The sequence below is a fragment of the Theropithecus gelada genome, chromosome 5 (genome assembly GCF_003255815.1).
Source record: "Theropithecus gelada isolate Dixy chromosome 5, Tgel_1.0, whole genome shotgun sequence".
Lineage (NCBI taxonomy): Eukaryota > Metazoa > Chordata > Mammalia > Primates > Cercopithecidae > Theropithecus > Theropithecus gelada.
In genome coordinates, this window is record NC_037672.1 from 89,191,726 (window position 1) to 89,213,006 (window position 21,281).

General features: G+C 42.5%; 1 protein-coding gene and 1 non-coding gene across 2 annotated transcripts; one reads left to right on the forward strand and one right to left on the reverse strand.

The window, feature by feature from the left end:
* Nucleotides 1–3,446: 3,446 nt before the first annotated feature.
* LOC112625624 lies at nt 3,447–3,570 on the reverse strand. Its single transcript, XR_003119705.1, has one exon. It is a non-coding gene; the product is annotated as a small nucleolar RNA SNORA26 (small nucleolar RNA).
* A 2,175-nt stretch (nt 3,571–5,745) lies between these two features.
* Nucleotides 5,746–8,166, forward strand: ERVMER34-1 (endogenous retrovirus group MER34 member 1, envelope). The gene has a single exon (XM_025386651.1). The coding sequence runs from the start codon at nt 6,174–6,176 to the stop codon at nt 7,860–7,862; it is 1,689 nt and encodes a 562-aa protein (XP_025242436.1). The 5' UTR covers nt 5,746–6,173; the 3' UTR covers nt 7,863–8,166.
* Nucleotides 8,167–21,281: the final 13,115 nt, after the last annotated feature.

Consider the following 21,281-nt stretch of genomic DNA (forward strand, 5'->3'; position numbering starts at 1 on the left):
GGTCCAGCCCGGGTCCTGCCCTCGTCCCGAAGTTTCCTGGGATTGGCTGCCGGCCCCGCGGCCCCCCTCCCAGTCCCGCCCCGCCCCGTCCCGTCCCGTCCCGCCCGGAGTCTTCCCTACGCCCAAAGCGCAGGTATGTTACTAGTCTTGAGCGGGAGGAAATTACCCAGCCCGGAGCACCTGGCCTGTTGGACGAGTGGGTTCCTGGTGCCTGAATCCGGCAGTCCGCCCTGCGGTGCCCCGCCCCGCCCCGCCCCAGCCCGGGATCTTCCCGGTCCTCGTGCGTCCCCGCTCCCGTCAGTTCCCGCCGCGCGCCTTCTTCTTGGTCTTCTGGCCAGGCGGGGATCGTCGGCCAGTTTGTCCCGAGGAGTTGCGCTGTGAGTGCGTCTCTGCCCTTTGGACTCTGGCTGGGAGTGCTCCCAGGCAGGGGCTAGGCTCTCCCAATGTCCCCTCGAGCTTTGCCCGCCCCAAGCTCCTCTGCTCCCCGCGGCCAGAACGGAGGGGTAGAGCAGCCCTCGGCGGCCCAGGGGGCGGAAGGCCGTGCCAGTCCCAGGGCCGCGGGACGCACAGGCGCTGCGTCCTGCGGAGCAGCTGGGAGGATCCCGGGGCAGGTCCCCGCGCGGTAACAAGTTTGCGCTTTGCCTCCCCAGGGCAGACGCGCCGCTACTTTGTAGCGGGTTTCGGGCGGGTAGCGCGCGCGGCGGCAGGAACCCAACCCCGGCAGACCCTGGGCTCCAAGAATTCGTCTTCTACGTCTGCGGAGGTATGTTCCTAGCCTTGAGCGGAGGAAATTACCCAGCCCCGAGCACCTGGCCAGTGGGACCGGAGGGTTCCTGGTGTCTGAATCCGGCTCGCTTAACAGGAAGGCAATAGAGGCTGTGTTCCAAACCTTTCCCTCACGGTGGTCTACTGCCTACTGACCATCCTGGTGTCTTTCCCTGTATGGCTGGCATGGTTCCTGTCTTTAGGTCTTGTAAGTATAATGCTTTATTTTTTCTTGAGCCTCTTCTATGTCTGCCCTTTGTGAGCACACTAGCTAAAGAAGTCCATTTGGTCCCATGTCTAATCCATAGCATAATTGCTTGGCCCTCTTTGGTAGCCATGTCTTTTTTAGGTTGTGGGGCATTTGCCCGACAATAAACATGAGTAAGAGATAAGGGTAGGGTCGCAAACTGGGTGGAGGAGAGACAGGGAGTCCATTTTTGTCTACCCATTTAGCAGTTTTCTGAGTCCTACCATTCCATAAAGATACTCTATCAGTTTCCTAAGTGTTGCTCAATGAATAAATACAATTTATATAGGAAAATAAATAGCTGTAATCGGATAGCAATTATATGCCCATTGGTGATGGGAGTATCTGCTGGGGTCGAGAATCTGTGGGGAGTAGGGCGCAGTGGCTCACTCCCGTAATCTTAGCACTTTGGGAGGCCGAGGCGGGCGGATCGCTTGAGGTCAGGAGTTCGAGAACCGTCTGGCCAACATGGTGAAACCCCATCTCTACTAAAAATACAAAAATTAGCCAGGCGTGGTGGTGCATGCCTGTAATTTCAGCTACTCGGGAGGCTGAGGCAGGAGAATAGATTGAACACGGGAAGCAGAGGTTGCAGTGAGCGGAGATGGCACCACTGCACTCCAGCCTGAGCAACAGTAAGAACAGATTCCATCTCAATTAATAATAGTAAGAATAATAATTCCATCTCAAATAATAATCATCATCATCTATGGGGCTTTCAAACTGCCAAGGACATGGCAGAGTCCCAGGGTATATCTAGTCAGTGTAAGTAGTGTATGTTTTCTCTTTCGCCAGTGTACAAGCTCACTATGTCATAGCCAGTTATTATCTTTCTGAAAATTTTGTTTATAAGAGCTGTCACAGAACAGAGTAAGTCTGTTTTTTGTTTGTTTGTTTGTTTAAGACAAAGCCTTGCTCTGTTGCCCAGGCTGCAGTGCAGTGGTACTATCTCAGCTCACTGCAACCTCTACCTCCTGAGTTCAGGTGATCCCCCGAGTAGCTGGGAAGACAAGCACAAACCACCATGCTGGCTAATTTTTGTATTTTTTAGTAGAGATGGGGTTTCACCATGTTGGCCAGGCTGGTCTCAAACTCCCAACCTCAGGTGATCTGCCTGCCTTGGCCCCCCAAAGTGTTGGGATTACAGGTGTGAGCCACCACGCCTGGCCCAGAGTAAGTGTGGATGACTCAAGGGAGTGTCTTAAGAGGTCTTCTTGGGGGTTAGACGCCAACTCTGTGACTGTAATCCTGTGTATGTGGAGTGGGGTTCTCCATCAGGGAAAGGTACAGGTTTAGAGCATTACAGAGTTGCAGGATGAGGAGGGGTTGGTCTGTCAAGTAGAAAGGCACTCTTTTATGGAATTGTAAGAGTTGACACAGAATGGGAAACAAAGGTAAGTAAGAGAACCTATTGTAAGGTTACTGGCTTTGTCAATTAGGGTGGCAACTGAGGTCACTACATGGACATAGGAGCATGCCTGATGCCACAGAATCCAACTGAAGTGAAAAATATGCTATGAGGCCAGGCGTGGTGGTTCACACCTGTAATACTAGCACTTTGGGATGCCAAGATGAGAGGATCGCTTGAACTTAGAAGTTTGAGACCACCCTGGGCAACATGGCCAGACCTTGTCTCTATTAAAAATAATTAAAAAAAAAAAAAAAAAAAAAAGAAGCCAGGTATGGTGGTGCATGCCTGTAGTCCCAGCTACAGGGGAGGCTGAGGTGGGAGGATCCCTTGAGCCCAGGCGTTCAAGGCTGCAGGGAGCCATGCTTGCACCACTGCATTCCAGCTTGGGCAACAGAGTGAGACCCTGTCTCCGAGGGAAAAGAAAAAAATACATATATGCTATGGAACTTACCTGAGAGGAAGAAAGTTGTCCTAGAATACCCAGAGCTATCTCATTGTTTCACAGCAATAAACATGGAAAAGCTTGTCAAAACTGAGTAAATAAAAACAGGTGTGTGGGGTGGATAATGCTAATTTCAGTATCTCAGTGAAGGTTTCTGTGGTTGTGCCTGGGAGAGCACGTAGAGGTTAGGCAAAGGCAGCACAACTGGGAATCCATTGGTAGCAATAGCCAGCTGGTAAGTGTGCACACCTGCCTTTGAGATCAGGATGAATGCAAGTGATGCAAGCCATTTGTGGCTGAGTTTGAGTAACCTGAGACATTCCATGGCCTAAGTAGGTAACAGTTCAAATGTCCATACCCATTGAAATCTGGTTCTGGGAGGCGTGACCAGAGTCAGCCAGTCTTCAGATGTTCTCAGGTGAAAGCAGTCTTTACACTATTTTGCTGGACCATTACTGCCTACAGTGTCAAATACCAACACTTGGTTTTAATGCACTGTCAAAGCTAGGGTTAAGTTTAAATGCATCATATGTGATATGTAAAAATATCACAAAGGTGCTTAAACTGTAAGGAAATTGTTCAGCTGTGACTCCAGACAGGAGTCCAGCTCCTCCAAAGAGGAGCTTCACATTTTCTTCTCTGGGTTTTATGGAGACTTACTTTACCCTTCTGCTTAAAGCACTGTGTTAACCTTAAAAGCGGCACAAGAAAGGGTGATTTAAGATTTTTTTTTTTTTTTTTTTTTTTTAACAGGGTTTGCTACTACTCCCTGCAGTGCTCCCTGGTCCACAGCTCATGTATCTCAGTTTCTTTTTTGAGATGGAGTTTCCGTCTTTTTGCCCAGGCTGGAGTGCAATGGCCTAATCTCGGCTCACTACATCTCCCAGGTTCACGCAATTCTCCTGCCTTAGCTTCCTGAGTAGCTGGGATTGCATGTGCCACCACAGCTGGCTAATTTTCTATTTTTAGTAGAGATGGAATTTCTCCATGTTGGTCAGGCTGGTCTCGAACTCCCGACCTCAGGTGATCCACCCACCTTGGCCTCCCAAAGTGCTGGGATTACAGGCGTGAGCCACTGTGCCCGGCTGCATCTCAGTTTCTTGAAGTCTGCAATCCCCATTAGAAGCAGCTGTTTTGCTAAGTGAGCCCATGAGTGTCAATTGCCTTTCTATTAAGAGAGCCAGATTCGGGCCTTGGTGACAAACGCATCAAGGAACCCTCCAGTCCCACTGGTCATATGCTTGTGGCCTGGGTCATTTCATTCCACTCAAGGCCAGGGATGTGTGTTAACCTCCATGGGAAAGAAGAGACAGGGCAGGGTGAACAGCTTAGGATTGGTTAGTTTGAATCATTTCAATGGATTTCAAACTGTAGAGGTTGTCCCCTAGTTGCATAGCACGTGGCCCTGGGATGATTAAGGCAGACAGATAATTGCTTACATGTGTGTAAGGGCCCGATAGAGGAGGTATGGCTCTGGATTAGTTTGTATATCAAAGACATGCTCCTGGTTGGCCCCTTGTTATCTCTGAGAATTGGCTAGCCCCTAAAGAAAGGTAGTCTCTCCTCAGCTGGAAAGGTGTTTTGTTTGTTTGTTTTGAGTTTTGTTTTTTAGACAGAGTCTCACTCTGTCACCCAGGCTGGAGTGCAGTGGCGCGATCTTGGGTCACTGGAATCTCCGCCTCCCGAGTTCAAGCAATTTTCCTCCCTCAGTCTCCCAAGTAGCTAGGACCACAGGCGCACACCACCATGACCAGCTAATTTTTGTATTTTTAGTAGAGGTGAGGTTCCTCCATGTTGGCCAGGCTGTTCTTGAACTCCTGGCCTCAAGTGATCCATCCGGCTCAGCCTCCCAAAGTGCTCGGATTACAGGTGTGTCCCACCATGCCCGGCCCTCAGCTGGAAAGGTTTTCTAAACGTCAGAACATAATTAGTATACAGAAAATTTTAAGATATTTACATATACGTGAATAGGATGATCAAAAGAGCCAAAAGACAGTTGACTCTTGGCATCCATAGCATTTCTGATCAAATTATTTCCCAGTGCAGTACTCGTAAATCTCACCAAGACTCTGGAGTATGGTAAGCATACTGCAAAGAGTCTTCCGAGACCCACATTGCCTTTTATGGTACTCTAAATGGACTTTATAGATTTGTCTCCAGCCTTAGACTGTTCTCACTGCATGTTTAATGGATGGACTGTGCTATCCAACTAGATGTGCTAAGGCCATAACAGTGGAAAAGAAACTAACTGAGATTATTTCTTGTTTTGGCATTCCTTTATGAATTGAATCAGATAAAGGAACTCACTTTACAGCAGAATTAAATCATTTCCTTGCAAAACTCTTGGATATTCATTAAAATTTTATACCCCCTACTATCCTCAATCCTCAAGGCAAGTGGAACGTAAAAATCTAAACATAAAATGAACTCTAGGAAAAAATCTGTCAATAAACTGGACTCAGACAGCCAGAAGCATTATCCTTGGTCCTTATAAAGATCTGGAATACTGGCCAGGTACAGTGGCTGTAATTCCAACACTTTGGGAGGCCGAGACAGGATGATCAGTTGAGGCCAGGGGTTCAAGACCAGCCTGGGCAACGAAGTGAGACCCCATCTCTACAAAAAATAAGAAACAAACAAAAAAGGTCGAATACTCCAAATAGGAGGACTGACTGCTTTTGAAATAGTTTTTGGCTACTCTGTGCCTACTGGCATCTCTAAAACTTTCATAGATTGAATGAGCATTGTGGGGACTTCAGTGAACAATTCAAAACTATGATTAATTATATACAATAATTAGTATACTTGGAGCATATTTTCAACAGGTAAAAATCTGTGACTTTCTCTAACAGACCCTGCCATCTTTTCAACCAGGTGATCAAGTATATCTCAACGTTTTTAGAAGAAAAGATGTATTGTAACCTCCCTGGAAAAAGAAGAGACCTTATGAAGTAGTGCTACCCACCTACACAGCCATCCAAATAAAATTCCTGAATTTGTACAGGCCACAGCAAGCTAGATCAAGATCATCCCATGCCAACTGTAAGGTCATGCCTATGGGTTACCTCAAATTGAGGAATTTCAGCACCTACTCACAGGCTCCATGAGCAGATGAAGTAGACAGCTTTACTCAGTATCTCAGACCAAGAACTTTGTCTCCATCTCCAACTAGCTGAAACATCTTTCCTCCCTGACCTGGAAAATTCTCTGTCTTAGAAATTTAAACAAAACCCTCCCCTTTCATTGAATCTCCGTTGTCTGGAGTTTGCTTGTCTTAACCTAGCCTGTTTTCCCTCTGTTCCTCCACTATGGTCTCCCTTTCAAACTATGCCCTGCTTCAATTAACCCTTACTGCTTTTTTGACAATTCTAGTACAAGCTCAACACCTGCTTGCACCAGTTTTCCAAACACTATCTATCTTGACTAATCAGTCTAATTGCTGGCTATGTGAGCATCTAGATAATGCAGAACAACCCGAACTAGTTTTTGTTCCTGCCAGTGCAAGCACCTGGTGGACCTATTCTGGACAATGGATGTATGAAAGGGTGTGGTATGCACAAGCAGAAGTACAGAATCACTCTACTTCCTCCTATGGTAAAGTGACTCAGCACTGGGAAGCCTCCATGGAAGCTCAAGGTCTATCCTTCGCTCAAGTAAGGTTATTGGAGGGAAACTTTTCTCTTTGTGTAGAAAATAAAAATGGCACTGGACCCTTCCTAGGTAATATACCTAAACAATACTGTAATCAAATACTATGGTTTGATTTTACAGATGGCACTTTCATGCCCTCTATAGATGTTACAGATGAATCCAGGAATTATGATGATACAAGTGTTTGCCTAGGCACTAGACAATGTTCCTGGTTTGCAGGTTGCACTAACCAGACCTGGAACAGCTCAGCTGTTCCCTTGATTGGTCTACCCAATACCCAAGACTACAAATGGGTAGATCGAAATTCTGGATTGACCTGGTCAGGTAATAGCACCTGTCTTTATAGCTGCCAAAACCAAACCAAAGGCCTTCTGTACCAGCTATTTCGCAACCTATTTTGCTCTTATGGCCTGACAGAGGCACATGGGAAATGGAGATGTGCAGATGCCAACATAACTAATGATAAAGGTCATGATGGACACCAGACCCCCACCTGGTGGCTCACAGGTTCCAATCTGACCTTGTCTGTGAACAACTCTGGCCTCTTTTTTTTATGCGGCAATGGGGTGTACAAAGGGTTTCCACCTAAATGGTCTGGACGATGTGGACTTGGGTATCTGGTACCTTCCCTCACCAGATACCTCACCTTAAATGCTAGCCAAATTACAAACCTGAGATCCTTCATTCATAAAGTAACACCACATAGATGCACCCAACGAGACACAGACAATCCACCTCTGTATTGCAACCCCAAGGACAATTCAACAATAAGGGCCCTTTTTCCAAGTTTGGGAACTTATGATTTGGAAAAGGCAATTCTAAACATTTCCAAAGCAATGGAACAAGAAATCAGTGCCACTAAGCAGACCTTGGAAGCACACCAATCAAAAGTTAGCAGTTTAGCCTCTGCATCCCAAAAGGATCATGTCTTGGATATACCAACCACTCAACGACAAACGGCTTGTAGAACTGTTGGCAAACAGTGTTGCCTCTATATAAATAATTCGGAAGCAATAATGTCTGATATACAACATCTATATGAAATATCCGAGAACCTGAAGAATGGACCGTTTTTTAATTGGGAAGGCCTATTTGCAAAAGTGGGAGACTGGTTCCGATCATGGGGCTATGTGCTTTTAATTGTTCTTTTCTGCTTATTCATCTTTGTTCTAATCTATGTTCGTGTCTTTCGCAAATCTCGCAGATCCCTTAACTCCCAACCTCTGAACCCAGCCTTGTCTCCACAGCAATCAGCACAGCTCCTTGTCAATGAAACTTCATGTCAAGTTTCAAATAGGGCAATGAAGGAACTAACAACCCATCAGTATGACACAAGTCTACTTTGAGAATATCTGAACAAACAGCAGCTGCAGAAAAAAAGCCTTAGCTAAACTTTGATGAGTAAAGCAGGCCTTACTGAGAATTCAGCTGCCAAAACCCTTCTCCGAGTGTTCCTCTTATAAGGGCACTTAGCACTAGGATCTCCCAAGGTATTGTAAATAAGCCTTATCAGAACTTTTCATAGTTTCACTCTGAAGCCTTAAGACACATACCATTAAGCTGATCTGTAAACCCTTACCCCTTGCTGTTCAGAGAGCTACTCTTTATAGTGTTCTTGCATGCATATATAATAAACGTTTTTTCTATTAATCTGTTAATTTGCAAGCCCCCAAACACTGGAACTAAGTTGGGAGCAGGAAAGTTTCTCCCAACAGCACTTTGTAGACTTCTCGGTAGATGAAAGAGTGTGTTTGAATAGATAAGAGAATTTTGTTCCCTTGATTTTGGTTGAAGTCGTAGAAGAATCCAATGTACACATATACAAGACTATGTCAAATTTGTCTCAAAGAATAAATATTGGTTAGTCATCAGAATCGACTGAAAACTTACTTTAGAGAGAGCGCCACAAATAATTTAGGCTGGTATGATCTGAGCTTTCCTGACTTCCCATGGGCATTTTAGTGGTCTAATGGAATGTTAGTGTGATATGCATTTTAGCCATCTTACGACATGGACTGCAGGTGGAAGTAGGATGTAGGGAGTGTTGAGGTGGCATCTATTATATCAAATGCTTCACTCTGCCCAGTCCTCTGGTGAGTTCCTTACATGCATCTTTCTAGTTAATCCTCACAGTGTTCATATTTTACAGATGAATCAACTCAAAGGGTAGATATCTTGCTAAAGATTATGCCATTACTGAAAAATAGCAAGATGCAGAACAGGGTACCTAGTATGTTTTGTTGTTGTTGTTGTTGTTGTTGTTGTTTTTGAGACAGAGTCTGGCCCTTTCGCCCATGCTGGAGTGCAGTGGCTTGATCTCAGGTCACTGCAACCTCTGCCTCCTGGGTTCATGCCATTCTTCTGCCTCAGCCTCCCGAGTAGCTGGGACTACAGGCGCCCGCCACCACACCCGGCTAATTTTTTGTGTTTTTAGTAGAGACGGGTTTCACCGTGTTAGCCAGGATGATCTCAATCTCCTCACCTCATGATCCGCCCACCTCAGTCTCCCAAAGTGCTGGGATTACAGGCATGAGTCACCGTGCCCAGCCTAGTATGTTAATTTTTATTTTAAAAAAGGGGAAATGATATGTATATGTGTATGTATTTGCAAATAAAACAGAAAGGAAAAGCCATTCACAAATGAAAGCAATTACATGTAAGAGGAATGGACAGTGAGATTCTCACCTTTTTAAGGTTGCATATAAACATTTATGAATATAGCAGATAATTTATTAACAGAATAATCATTTCAAGTTACATTAAGAAAACACAGATGGCCAGGCACAGTGGCTCACGCCTGTAATCCCAGCACTTTGGGAGGCCAAGGTGGGCAGATCATGAGGTCAAGAAATCAAGACCATCCTGGCCAACATGGTGAAACCCCATCTCTACTAAAAATACAAAAATTAGCTGGGCGTGGTGGCAGTCACCTGTAGTCCCAGCCACTCAGGAGGCTGAGGCAGGAGGATTGCTTGAATCCAGGAAGTGGAGGTTGCAGTGAGCCGAGATCATGCCACTGTATTCCAGCCTGGCAACAGTGAGATTCTGTGGCAAAAAAAAAAAAAAAAAAAAAAGCACAGACTGGATGTGGTGGCTCATGCCTATAATTCCAGCACTTTGCAAGGCTGAGGCAGGTGGATCGCTTGAGCCCAGGAGTTGGAGATCAGTCTGGGCAACATGGCGAAACCCTGTTTCTACAAAAAAATTAGCCAGGTATGGTGGCACGTGCCTACAGTCCCAGCTACCCAGGAGGCTGAGGTGGGAGGATCACGTGAGGCTGGGAGGTCTAGGCTGCTGTGAGCCAAGATTGTGCCACTGCACTCCAGCCTGGGTGATGGGGTGAGCTCCTGTCTCAAAAAGAAAATAAAACTCATACTCTGGAACAATAGAGCCCTTATAGATGGGTTTATTGTTCATAGTAATGTTGATATCAAAAGAAGGTAGGCTGGGTGCAGTGGCTCATGCCTGTAATGCCAGCACTTTGGGAGGCCAAGGCAGGTGGATCACCTGAGGTCGGGAGTTTGAGACCAGCCTGACCAATGTGGAGAAACCCCATCTCTACTAAAAAAAAAAAAAATACAAAATTAGCCAGACGTGGTGGTGCATGCCTGTAATCCCGGCTACTCGGGAGGCTGAGGCAAGAGAATCACTTGAACCCAAGAGGCGGAGATTGCAGTGAGCCGAGATCACACCATTGCACTCCAGCCTAGGCAACAAGAGCGAAACTCTGTCTCAAAACACACACACACACACACAAGAGAAGGTAAAAACTTCAGCAATACAGGACACAAGAGAAAGACTGAAAGATATAGGACTTCCTGTGTTTGTTATGCAATATGCATTGAAACTAGAAAAGCCATTAAAAGATAATGCAACTTTCAGTATTGGGTATTTGTGAAACCCCAGGTCTACTAAAAACACAAAAATCAGCTGGGTGTGGTGGTGGGTGCCTGTAATTCCAACTACTCAGGAGGCTGAGGTGAGAGAATTGCTTGAACCTGGGAGGAGGAGGTTGCAGTGAGCTGAGATTGTGCCATTGCACTCCAGCCTGGGCAACAAGAGTGTAACTCCATCTAACAAACACACACACACACTATATATATATGTGTGTGTGTGTATATATATATATATATAGAGAGAGAGAGAGAGAGAGAGGGAGGGAGTATTAAGTATTTCCAATTTGCTAGTCATTGTTCTAGGTATTGGACATATAGCAGTGAACAAGACAGACATTCTATCAGTAGAAACAAGTCACAAATTTTAAAAATCACACTTTTAAAAGTGCCATAGTGAAAATAAAAACAGTGATATGATTGAGAGTAGAAGGAAGGCTACTTGTACAGGCAGCAGAGCACAGCAATTAAATAAAGGCACTTACAAGCTACTTTCTTGCTGTATATTGAGATTTTTACCCAACTTTACTGGGATTCCGTTTTCTTGCTATAAGATGGAAATGATAATAGAATCTCTCTCATGGGGTTCTTGTGAGAATATTTTGAGTTTTGTATGTAAAGTGTTTCTAACACTTTACATACAGAAATACATTTGGTTTTGTTTTAGGTTTGTTGTTGTTTTTAGGCATGGTCTCACATTGTCACCCAGTCTGGAGTGCAGTGGCAACCATGGCTCACTCTGACGTCTGCCTCCTGGGCTCAAGCAATCTTCCCACCTCAGCCTCCCAAGTAGCTGGGACTACAGATGTGCACCACCATGCCCAGCTAATTTTTGTATTTTTGTGGGTAGAGACGGGGTTTCACCATGTTGCCCAGTCTAGTCTAGTCTTCAACTTGTGGGCTTGAGTGATCCACCTGCTTCAGCCTCCCAAAGTGCTAGGATTACAGGTGTGAGCCACCACATCCAGCCTCTAGTCTTTGTTTTGTTTTGTTTTTATTACTTTAAACTGAGGGCTCAGATAAAGCTTCTCAGAGAAAGAACTATATAGGCTGGAATCTAAAGCATGTGAAGAATCCTGTCTTGTAAAGATGGGGGATTGTGAAGAGCATTCCAGACAAAAGAAACTGCTGGTAGAGGTCAGGCATGGTGGCTCACGCCTGTAATCCCAGCACTTTGGGAGGCCAAGTGGGGGTGGATGACCTGAGGTCAGGAGTTCGAGACCAGTCTGGCCAACATGGCAAAACCCCATCTCTACTAAAAATACAAAAAAATTAGCCAGGCATGGTGGTGGGCACCTGTAATCCCAGCTACTCAGGAGGCTGAGGCAGGAGAATCGCGTCAACCCGTGCGGCGGAGGTTGGAATGAGCTGAGGTCGCCATTTCACTCCAGCCCGGGGGAAAGAGCGAAACTCCATCCTGAGGGGGGAAAAAAAAAAAAACAAACGTGACCGGGCGCAGTAGCTCACACCTGTAATCCTAGCACTTTGGGAGGCCCAGGTGGGCAGATCACCTGAAGTCAGGAGTTCGAGACCAGCCTGACCAACATGGAGAAACCCCATATCTACTAAAAATACAAAAAATTAGCCAGGCGTAGCAGTGTCTGCCGTAATCCCAGCTAGTCGGGAGGCTAAGGCAGGAGAATCGCTTGAACCGGGGAGGTGAGGGTTGCGGTAAGCCGAGATTGCACCATTGCACTCCAGCCTGGGCAACAAGAGTGAGACTCCATCTCAAAAAAAAAAAAAAAAAAAGAAGAAGAATGAAAAAGAAAGAAACAGTTGGTACAAAGACTCAGTTGGGACCCAGCACAGGACCCATCAATGGCTGAAGTAGGCTGGCATAAGGTGAGTGGTCATGTGAAACCTTATGAACCATGGGTAGGGATTTGGATTTTAGTGCACTGGGAAGGCAATGGAGAGTATTAAGTGTGAGACTTGACCCTGTCTTATTAAGTTCTTTAAAAACGATTACCCGGCTTTCTATGTGGAGCACGGACTTTTAGGAAGGCAAGGGTAAAAGCAGAGAAACCTATTCGAGTAGGAGCTATTTCAGAAGTTAAAGCCAGACACACCATGTTCAGGATGGAAGTGGAGATGGATCAATTTTTTGGTCATACTTGATTTTTAAAGCTTCCTATTCTGTTATTGTGCTTTTGTGTCCCATTTTACAGATACTTAAAATTGTAATATATATTCCAGTCTGATATTCCAGTCTGTTTCAGATATTCCAGTCTGTTTCCACCGAGGTTTTCAAAGCAGAAAGAAATTAATTTTTCTTTCATAGCTTTGTTTTAAAAATTGTTTTCTAATGGTTCCCTATTTTTTTTTAATGTTTAAGGCCTTTGGAGTACTTTTCAAGTTTCTATCCAATTAGGGGTATATTGGCCAACCATGGTGGCTCATGCTTGTAATCCCAGCATTTTGGGAGGCCAAAGTGGGAGGATCACCTGAGGCCAAGAGTTCAAGACCAGCCTGGGTAAGGTAGCAAGACTCTGTCTCCACAAAAAGTGAAAATTTTATAAAATTTAAAAATTAGTTGGGCACAGTCGTGTGTGTGTGTGTGTATATATGTATATATAGTGTATATATGTGTATATATACACACACACATACATAATATATAGAAAACTAATTGTATATGTGTGTATACATACATATTGTGTATACATAGGATATATATTTACACCCCCTTGAGTTTTGAAAAATCTTATACAGCCATGTTTCCTCTTGCTTTCTTTAAACTTGGAGTTGTTTCTAGATTCTTAGTTCTTGAAGTAGTATTTACTATGCCACTCCTGTTTTGTAAGTGCTGCATAATAGGCTGTAAAAGCTGATAACAGGCCTTCTTGTTCAAATATTATTTTATATTTAAATCCATTTATTTTTCCATGTGAATTTTTATAAATTCCCTTTATACAATATTTAGCATTCTCTGTATTTAACTGGAGTTGTATTGATGTAGAAATCTTATACTCATTCACGCAATCTCATATTATATAGGGAGGACAAATATATAAAATATTTAGTCTCAAGCTTCAGACTTGTTTCTTTTGCACCCAGTCATCCACTGTGTATTATTTTCTGTCTCCTTTCACACCTACAAACTCACTCTATTCAACAATATGCTATAGCCCTCTATGTAGTTAATTCCTTTCTCAAAAGACTCCTCATAATAAACCTAAAAGCTAACACTGAAATGATGCTATTGTAGCAGGGACTGTTCTAAGCACTGTAGATTTTAAACTCATCTAATCCTTCTAATACTATGCAGTGGGTACTATTATTTTCCCACTTTATAGATAGATGCACTCAGGCACAGAGAGGTTAAATAACTCCCCAGGTTCTCACAGCTACTAAGTGCTGGAAGCCAGGATAATCCCCTAAGCAGCCTGTTCTACAAGCCACTTTCTGAAGCATTGTCCAATATGGTTTATAATTAAACAAATAAATGTGTACTGCATCTTTTAAGTATTTTAATTTTTGTGGTTGTTATACTTTGGATCTCTTATTTTTCAGCTGGTATACAAGGTTATACAAGGATCTTACATAAGGATTATCTCTTTTTCTTGCCATTAACTTATTTGTATGCCTTCAGGACTTTTTAAAAGCTGATTCTTTTGAATTTTCTAAGCATTTCAATTGTGTCACCTGCAAATAATGGTGTTTTCTTTCTTTCCTATAAAATTACATTAGCATGACATTCCCAAGGCAATATTTAATAATTGTATTAGTAAGAGTTAATTTTGTGGCCAGGCATGGTGGCTCACACCTGTAATCCCAGCAGTTTGGGAGGCCAAGGCGGCCGGATTACTTGAGGTCAGGAGTTCAAGACCAGCCTGGCCAACATGGCAAAACCCCATCTCTATAAATATGCAAAAATTAGCCGGGTGGGGTGGCAGGCGCCTGTAATCCCAGCTACTCAGGAGGCTGAGGCAGGGAGAATTGCTTGAACCCTGGAGGCAAAGGTTGCAGTGAGCTGAGATTGCGCCACTGCATTCCATCCTGGGTGACAGAGCGAGACTCCATCTCAAAAAAATAAAAAGTAAATAAATAAAAATAAAAAGTTAATTCTCAGTCCTGCAATTAAAATGTGTTTAGAGTTTCATTAGTAGATTAAATTTTTAAAACATATTTGACTATATGCATCCTATTGCTGATAAGAGCAAACATTTCCTTAATAATTTTATACAGAGCTGAGATTTTCCCCCTTAAGCTTAAATTATGAGTAACTGCTTTGGTGGAAACATGACAATGAATTTAATTCAGCTAAATTGGATTTATAAGTATGGGAAATCTGAGTGCGATTTAAAGATTGTAGGGAAAGGAAAAGAGCCTTAGTTGAAACAATATTTATGAGGCAATTGTTTAGGGCACTAGTTCTCAAACTTGGTTGCACAGTGGAATCACTAGGTAAGATTTACCAAAGGCACTGATGCCTGGGTCCCACTCCCAGGTAATCTCACGTGATTTTTCAGGGGTGCAACATAGATACTGGGAACCTTTTAAAACCCCCAGTAATTCTAATGTATGACCAAATTGTATAACCACTTATTTAGGGGAGACTTTAAATCTGTTTCTCATTTTATGCAAACTCTGGTTAATAGGTTTGTGTAGCTCACTAATAAAATACACCAGCATGTACACCAGTGTTCAAAGAAACATTATTCACAACAGTCAAAAGGAGGAAACAACCCAAATGTCCATCAACAGATGAATGGATAAACAAAATGTGGTAAATACATACAATGGAATATAATTCAGCCTTAAAAAGTAAGAAAATTTTGACACATGTTATAACATGGATGAACCTTGGAAACATCATGCTGAGTGAAATGAACCAGACATAAAAGGACACATACTATATGGTTCCACTTATATAAGTTACCTAGAATAGTCAAATTCGTAGAAACAGAAAGTAGAAATAGTGATTGCCAGGGCTGGGGGGAGCAGGAAATGGGGAGTTATTATTTAACAGGCACAGAGTTCCAGTTTGGGATAATTTAAAAGTTCTGGAAGTGGAAGTGGTGGTGGTTGGACAACATTGTGAGTCTATTTAATGCCATGGAAATGTACGCTTGAAAATGGTTAAAAAGATAAATTTTGTGTTATGTATATTTTAAGACAAGAAAAAAAACTTTTAATGGCAGTGGGTAGGCTATGAACGTCCTTTCCCAACTAGTTAACATTAACTAGAGTGTTAAGGATTATAATACAAGGCATTGTAGTAATTGCTTTAATGGAATTTGTTTAGTGGTTACTTTTTCCTCTTACCATCTCCAAGGAAAATAGGACTTACATTTTGCTAACAACTATTACCCATTATAAAACTTTCACATGTGTGCAGACAGGTAGAGGCACAAAGCTGAACTCTGCAATGCAATGCCTCAAATTATAACAGCTGTACTGCTGTGAGGGTTATTGTGTGTGGAGCCTTTTAAAGCAGAGATTAGAGGTGAGCCTCTTTTACCTCCACACCTTAGATATGCTCCTGCCTGGACTGTACATGTACACACCAAGCAAACCTAAGACATCAAAGTCATTTTTTTATTAAATGAGACATATATCAAAGAAATGTGATTTGTATCTGACTTGATGATGTTTCTGGTTCAATTCACCTGTTCCAAAGATGAATTGAACTGGAACACCTCTCTTTGGTGAAAACAAAACAAACACCTCTTTTGGTGAAAAACACCTCTCATTTTTCATGAGAAAAAGGAGGCCATTTATAAATGGTCTTGAGTCGTAAAAAGTAATGGATTACAGTGTCGAAGAAAGGCCTTGATTTACTATAGTCCTAGTGTTCTGCTTTAGCAGAAGATAAGTGAACTTTCTAGCCTTGGTTTCCATATGCAAAACAGTTATACCATAAATTCATGTACGAATGTAGCAAATTAATATTCAGAATGTCTAAAGTCTGAAACATGTAGCATCCCAGAGATCTCCCACATACGTGTCTGTGGCAAGCAGAAAACTCTAGAGCTGCACTATCTAGGATGTGTTCTGGAAATGTGGCCAATTCTGCTGAATCTATTAATTTCTAATGGCTGCTATAATAAATTACCACAAACTTGGTGGCTCAAAGCAACATACATTTATTGTTTTACAGTTCTGGAGGCCAGAAGTTTAAAATCAATTTTGCTAGGCTATCATCAAGGTGACAGCAGGGTCACACTCCCTCTGGAGGCTCTAGGGGACAATCTTGGTTTTGTTTTAGTTTTTTTTTTTTTTTTTTTTTTACCTTTTCCAGATTCTAGAGTTGCATTTTATGCATACTTTTTGTTTTGTTTTCAACCTAGTCTTGCACAAGCATGCATTCCTTGACTGGAGGCCCCTTACTCCAGCTCTGTCTTCAAAGCCTGCAGCATGGCCTCTTGCTTCAGTTGTCACATTACCTTCTTTTGGCCTGTAATAAAATCTCCTTCTGTGTCCTTCATGTAATGACACCTGCAATTACATTTAGTGCCCACCCAAATAATCCAGGATAATTTCCCCATCTCAAGATCCTTAGCTTAATTACATCTGCAAAATCCCTTCTGCCATATGAACTAATAATCACAGGTTCCCAGGATTAGGATGTGGATATATTTGGAGGCCATTATTCAGTCTTTCATACCAAAGAACTAAATTTTTTAATTTAACTTTATTTTATTGTAATTAGTCATAGGGCTAGGAGCTACTATATTAAACAGTACAAATACAGAACATTTCCCTCCTCACAGAAAATCTATTGACAGCACTATTCTAGAAGACATCTAGAAGCCAGTACCAGATGCTTCATTTTATTGCTATCTTCGGTTTGTTTTTGAGCTGCTCATTAAAAATATCTATAAGATCTTACTTTTTAGAAATTCAGAGAATATCTTTCCATAGAAGGCCAAGGAAAAACAGTAGTGTTCATTCCGCCACTGAGCAAAGATTTAATGAGTATTTATGATGAAACAGGCACTGAGCTCTAAAAGAAATTTACAATCTACAATGTAATTGGTAAACATTATGATAACAGGAAGCACTGGTACCATGAGATAAGAGATCTAGCCTGATGAGGTCAGGGAAGAAATTCTGGAGGACATAAAACCTATGTTAAGATGTGGCCAAGCTAAGAAGGCTCAACAAAATAAATAAATAATACACACGCAGAGGGAAAATGATAAGAAAGATATCACTTATAGGAGAGGAAGAAGTGTGCACAGATGAAAGCAGTGGGGAGACAGCTTTAGGAGTAGAGTAGTCCTATATGACTGAAGCATATGCGGGGTCAGAAAGGGGAAGGTAGAAAAGAAGGCAAGGGCCAACTCTTGATGGGCCTAGTATGTCATAATTAGGTGTTTGGTCTTTATCCTAAGTGTCATTTAGATTTGAATGCAAATAACAGAGGCGCTAATAGTAGTCATTTAAATAAGAAAATATTCATTTTTGTTCAGACTAGTGCTAATGTGGAGACTGTGCTTCATAGCATCCTCAGGGTCTCAAGTTCCTTTTACTTCATCCCTAGTGTGTGTGTTTCTTAGTCATCCCTAGTGTGAGAGTTTTTCAGCCATCCTAGTGTGTGTTTCTCAGCCATCCCTAGTATGTTAGTTTTCTTCTTTTTATTTATTTTATTTTTTGAGACAGAGTTTTGCTCCTATGGCCCAGGCTGGAGTGCAATGGCATGATCTCGGCTCACTGCAACCTCCGCCTCCCAGGTTCAAGCTGTTCTCCTGCCTCAGCCTCCTGAGTAGCTAGGATTACAGACGTGTACCACCACATCCAGCTAATTTTTTGTATTTTTAGTAGAGATGGGGTTTCACCATGTTGGTCAAGCTGGTCTCAAACTCCTGACCTCAGGTTATCCACCCGCCTCAGCCTCCCAAAGTGCTGGGATTACAGGTGTAAGCCACAACGCCCGGCCCTTAGTGTGTTAGTTTTCTAAGCCTGCCATACAATGTACCACAAACTGGTGTCTTCAACAACAGAAATGTATCATCTCACAGTCCTAGGGGCTAGAATTCTGAGATCAGCTATTGATAGGGTTGGTTCTTCCTAGAGCTATGAGCACCAATCTGTTCCCTGACTCCCCTCTAGCTTCCGGGGGTTTGCTATGAACCTTTGGCATTCCTTGGCTTGTGGAAGTACCTCTGTCTTCATGTTCATGTTCATATCACATTCTTCCTGTATTTATCTCTCTGTGTCTACGTTTCCCATTTTTATAAGGACACCAGTCAAATTGGTCATACCCTACTCCGGTATGACCTCATCTTAACTATTTACATCTGAAAGGCCACATTCCAAATAAGATCACATTCTGAGGTACTGGGAGTTAGGACTTCAACCTATGAATCTGAGGGGGGTGCAACTCAGACCATAATGTGTAGGATGTGATCCTCATCCCTGTGGCCCAGGGTAGCAGCTAGAGATCCAAGCCACCACATTCACACTCAGGGTCTTCTCAAAGGGCCCATTTCTGTAAGGGTGAATTCATAGCTTAAATCTCAGCTCCAGCACTTACTATCTACAGGAGTTTGACTCCCCCAACTCCACAATCTTAGCTTTATCATCTTGAAAATGAAGCAGCAACATTTACCTTTGCAGAGTTGTTATGATCATGTAAAATAACAAATACAAGAGCTTGGACTATAGTAGCTATTCAGTGATAACAGTGATCTGTTATTTGTCATCATCTCCCCAGGGCCTTGCATAGTGCCTCTCACAGACTAAGTGCTCCACAAACATTTTGTTGCCCAATGGAGATTTAGATCATGACTAAAGCCCTCGGCTACAGAAGGCTGAGGTTGGAGTGAGCTATGATTGCACCACTGCACTCCAGTCTGGGTGGAGCGCAGCGAGACCCAGTCTCTAAAAATAAAAATAAAGCCCTGGGCTAGACTGCAGTCTGGAAATTGATGATAAAATAGCCATCACAGTAGTGTAAAACACAAAACATTGGAAAAGAAAGAGTTATCAAATACAAACATTATAGGGAGAAATAAATACGCATAATTTTTAAAGTAACATCTCAAGGATAAAATAAGTACAATGCATCATTTTACAGTCACTGTAAAGTCTATAGTGTCACTGATAGACTAGGACCATATGGCTTGAGGAATCCCTTATAGGAGCCAGATCTGACTCAGACCCCTGATTGCAAGTCTGAAGGCAAGCTCTCTCAAACACAGCTAGTGACAGGCCAGGGCTTTCCTGGAGCAGTAAGAGAATTAAGTGTGACCTTGGATGAGAGCAGGTAATGAACTACAAATAACGGTAATTCAGCAGGAATTTTTTCCTATGATTTGAGGCTACTATTTTTTGGTGTCTGATCAAAGAAAATGTTTCCCAACTCACTAAGCTCTCCCACACCTGACAGAATATTTGTATTGCAAAAAGTGCAAGGTTAAAAGAATTGGTGTCATAACTATAGGAGGCTGCGTTCTGAGTTTTTGAAAAAAGGTTTTACATATACATTTTTGAAGAGCAGCCCAGGATGCAGCTATGAAATGAAGCATCTGGGATTGGCTTCTAGATGCTTTCTAGAACAGTGTTATCCAGTAGAACTTTCTGCCAGGATAGAAATGTTCTATATCTGTGCTGTCCAATACAGTAGCCAATAACCAGGTGGCTATTTAAATTTAAATTTAATTACATTGAAAATTAGGTTCACTGATACACTATTAAGGCTTTCTATAAAGCTAAGTAATGAAGTCAGTTTGGCATTGTTGTAAAGATAGAAAAACCAACTGATAGAACAAAACAGAGTCAGGAGATAGGACCACACATACATGGTCACTTACGACAACTGCAAGTGGGAAAATTGATTTTTTGAATAAACATTCTGGATCAATTAGCTATCCACACAGAAACAAAAGACATCTGGACCTACCTCTATGTTCCTATTCACAACAATCAATTCCAAATGGATTGCAGATCTAAATGAGCAAACTAAAACATTAAAGCTTTTTGGGGGCCAGGCATGGTGGCTCATGCCTGTAATCCCAGCACTTTGGGAGGCCGAGACTGGTGGATAACAAGGTCAGAAGATGGAGACCATCCTGGCCAACATGGTGAAACCCTGTTTCTACTAACATACAAAAATTAGCCGGGCATGGTGGTGCGGTGCCTGCAGTCCCAGCTACTCGGGAGGCTGAGGCAGGGAAATTGCATGAATTGCAGGAGGCAGAGATTGCAGTGAGCCGAGATCGCACCACTGCACTCCAGCTTGGTGACAGAGAGAGACTCTGTCTAAAAAAAAAAAAAAAAAAAAAAAAAATAGGAGGAAACTTTATAACCTGGAGTGGGCAGAGATTTCTTAAATAAAACCAGAAAATACTAACTGTTAAAACTAATGAATTGGATATTTCAAAATTAAAGTTTTCCTCAAAAGATACCATTAAAAGAATGAAAAGGAACCAAATGGGGGAAAATATTTGCAACATATATACTTGACAAAGGATGAATATTCAGAATTCTAAAAACAAAAACATAATACTGTATACTTAAAAATTTGCTAAGAGGATATATCTTACATTGTGTTATTTTAAATTAATTTTTTTTTCAATTTTTATTTTAGATTCGGGGTATATGTACAGGCTTGTTACCTGGGTGTATTGCGTGATGCTGAGGTTTGGGGTACAAATGATCCCTTCAGCCGGGTACTGAGCATCATATCCAACAGTTTTTCCAACTTTTCTCCCTCTCTTTCCCTCCCCCCATGTTAAGTGTTATTATCAATAATAATAATAAAGAGGTCAGGAGAAAACTTTTGGAGGTGATGGATTAGGTTCATGGCATAGATGGTCCTGATGGTTTTAAGGGTGTACACTTATCTACAAACTTATCAAGTTGTGTACATTGAATATGTATAGCTTTTTAGCGTGCCAATCATACTTCAGTAAAGTGATTTTT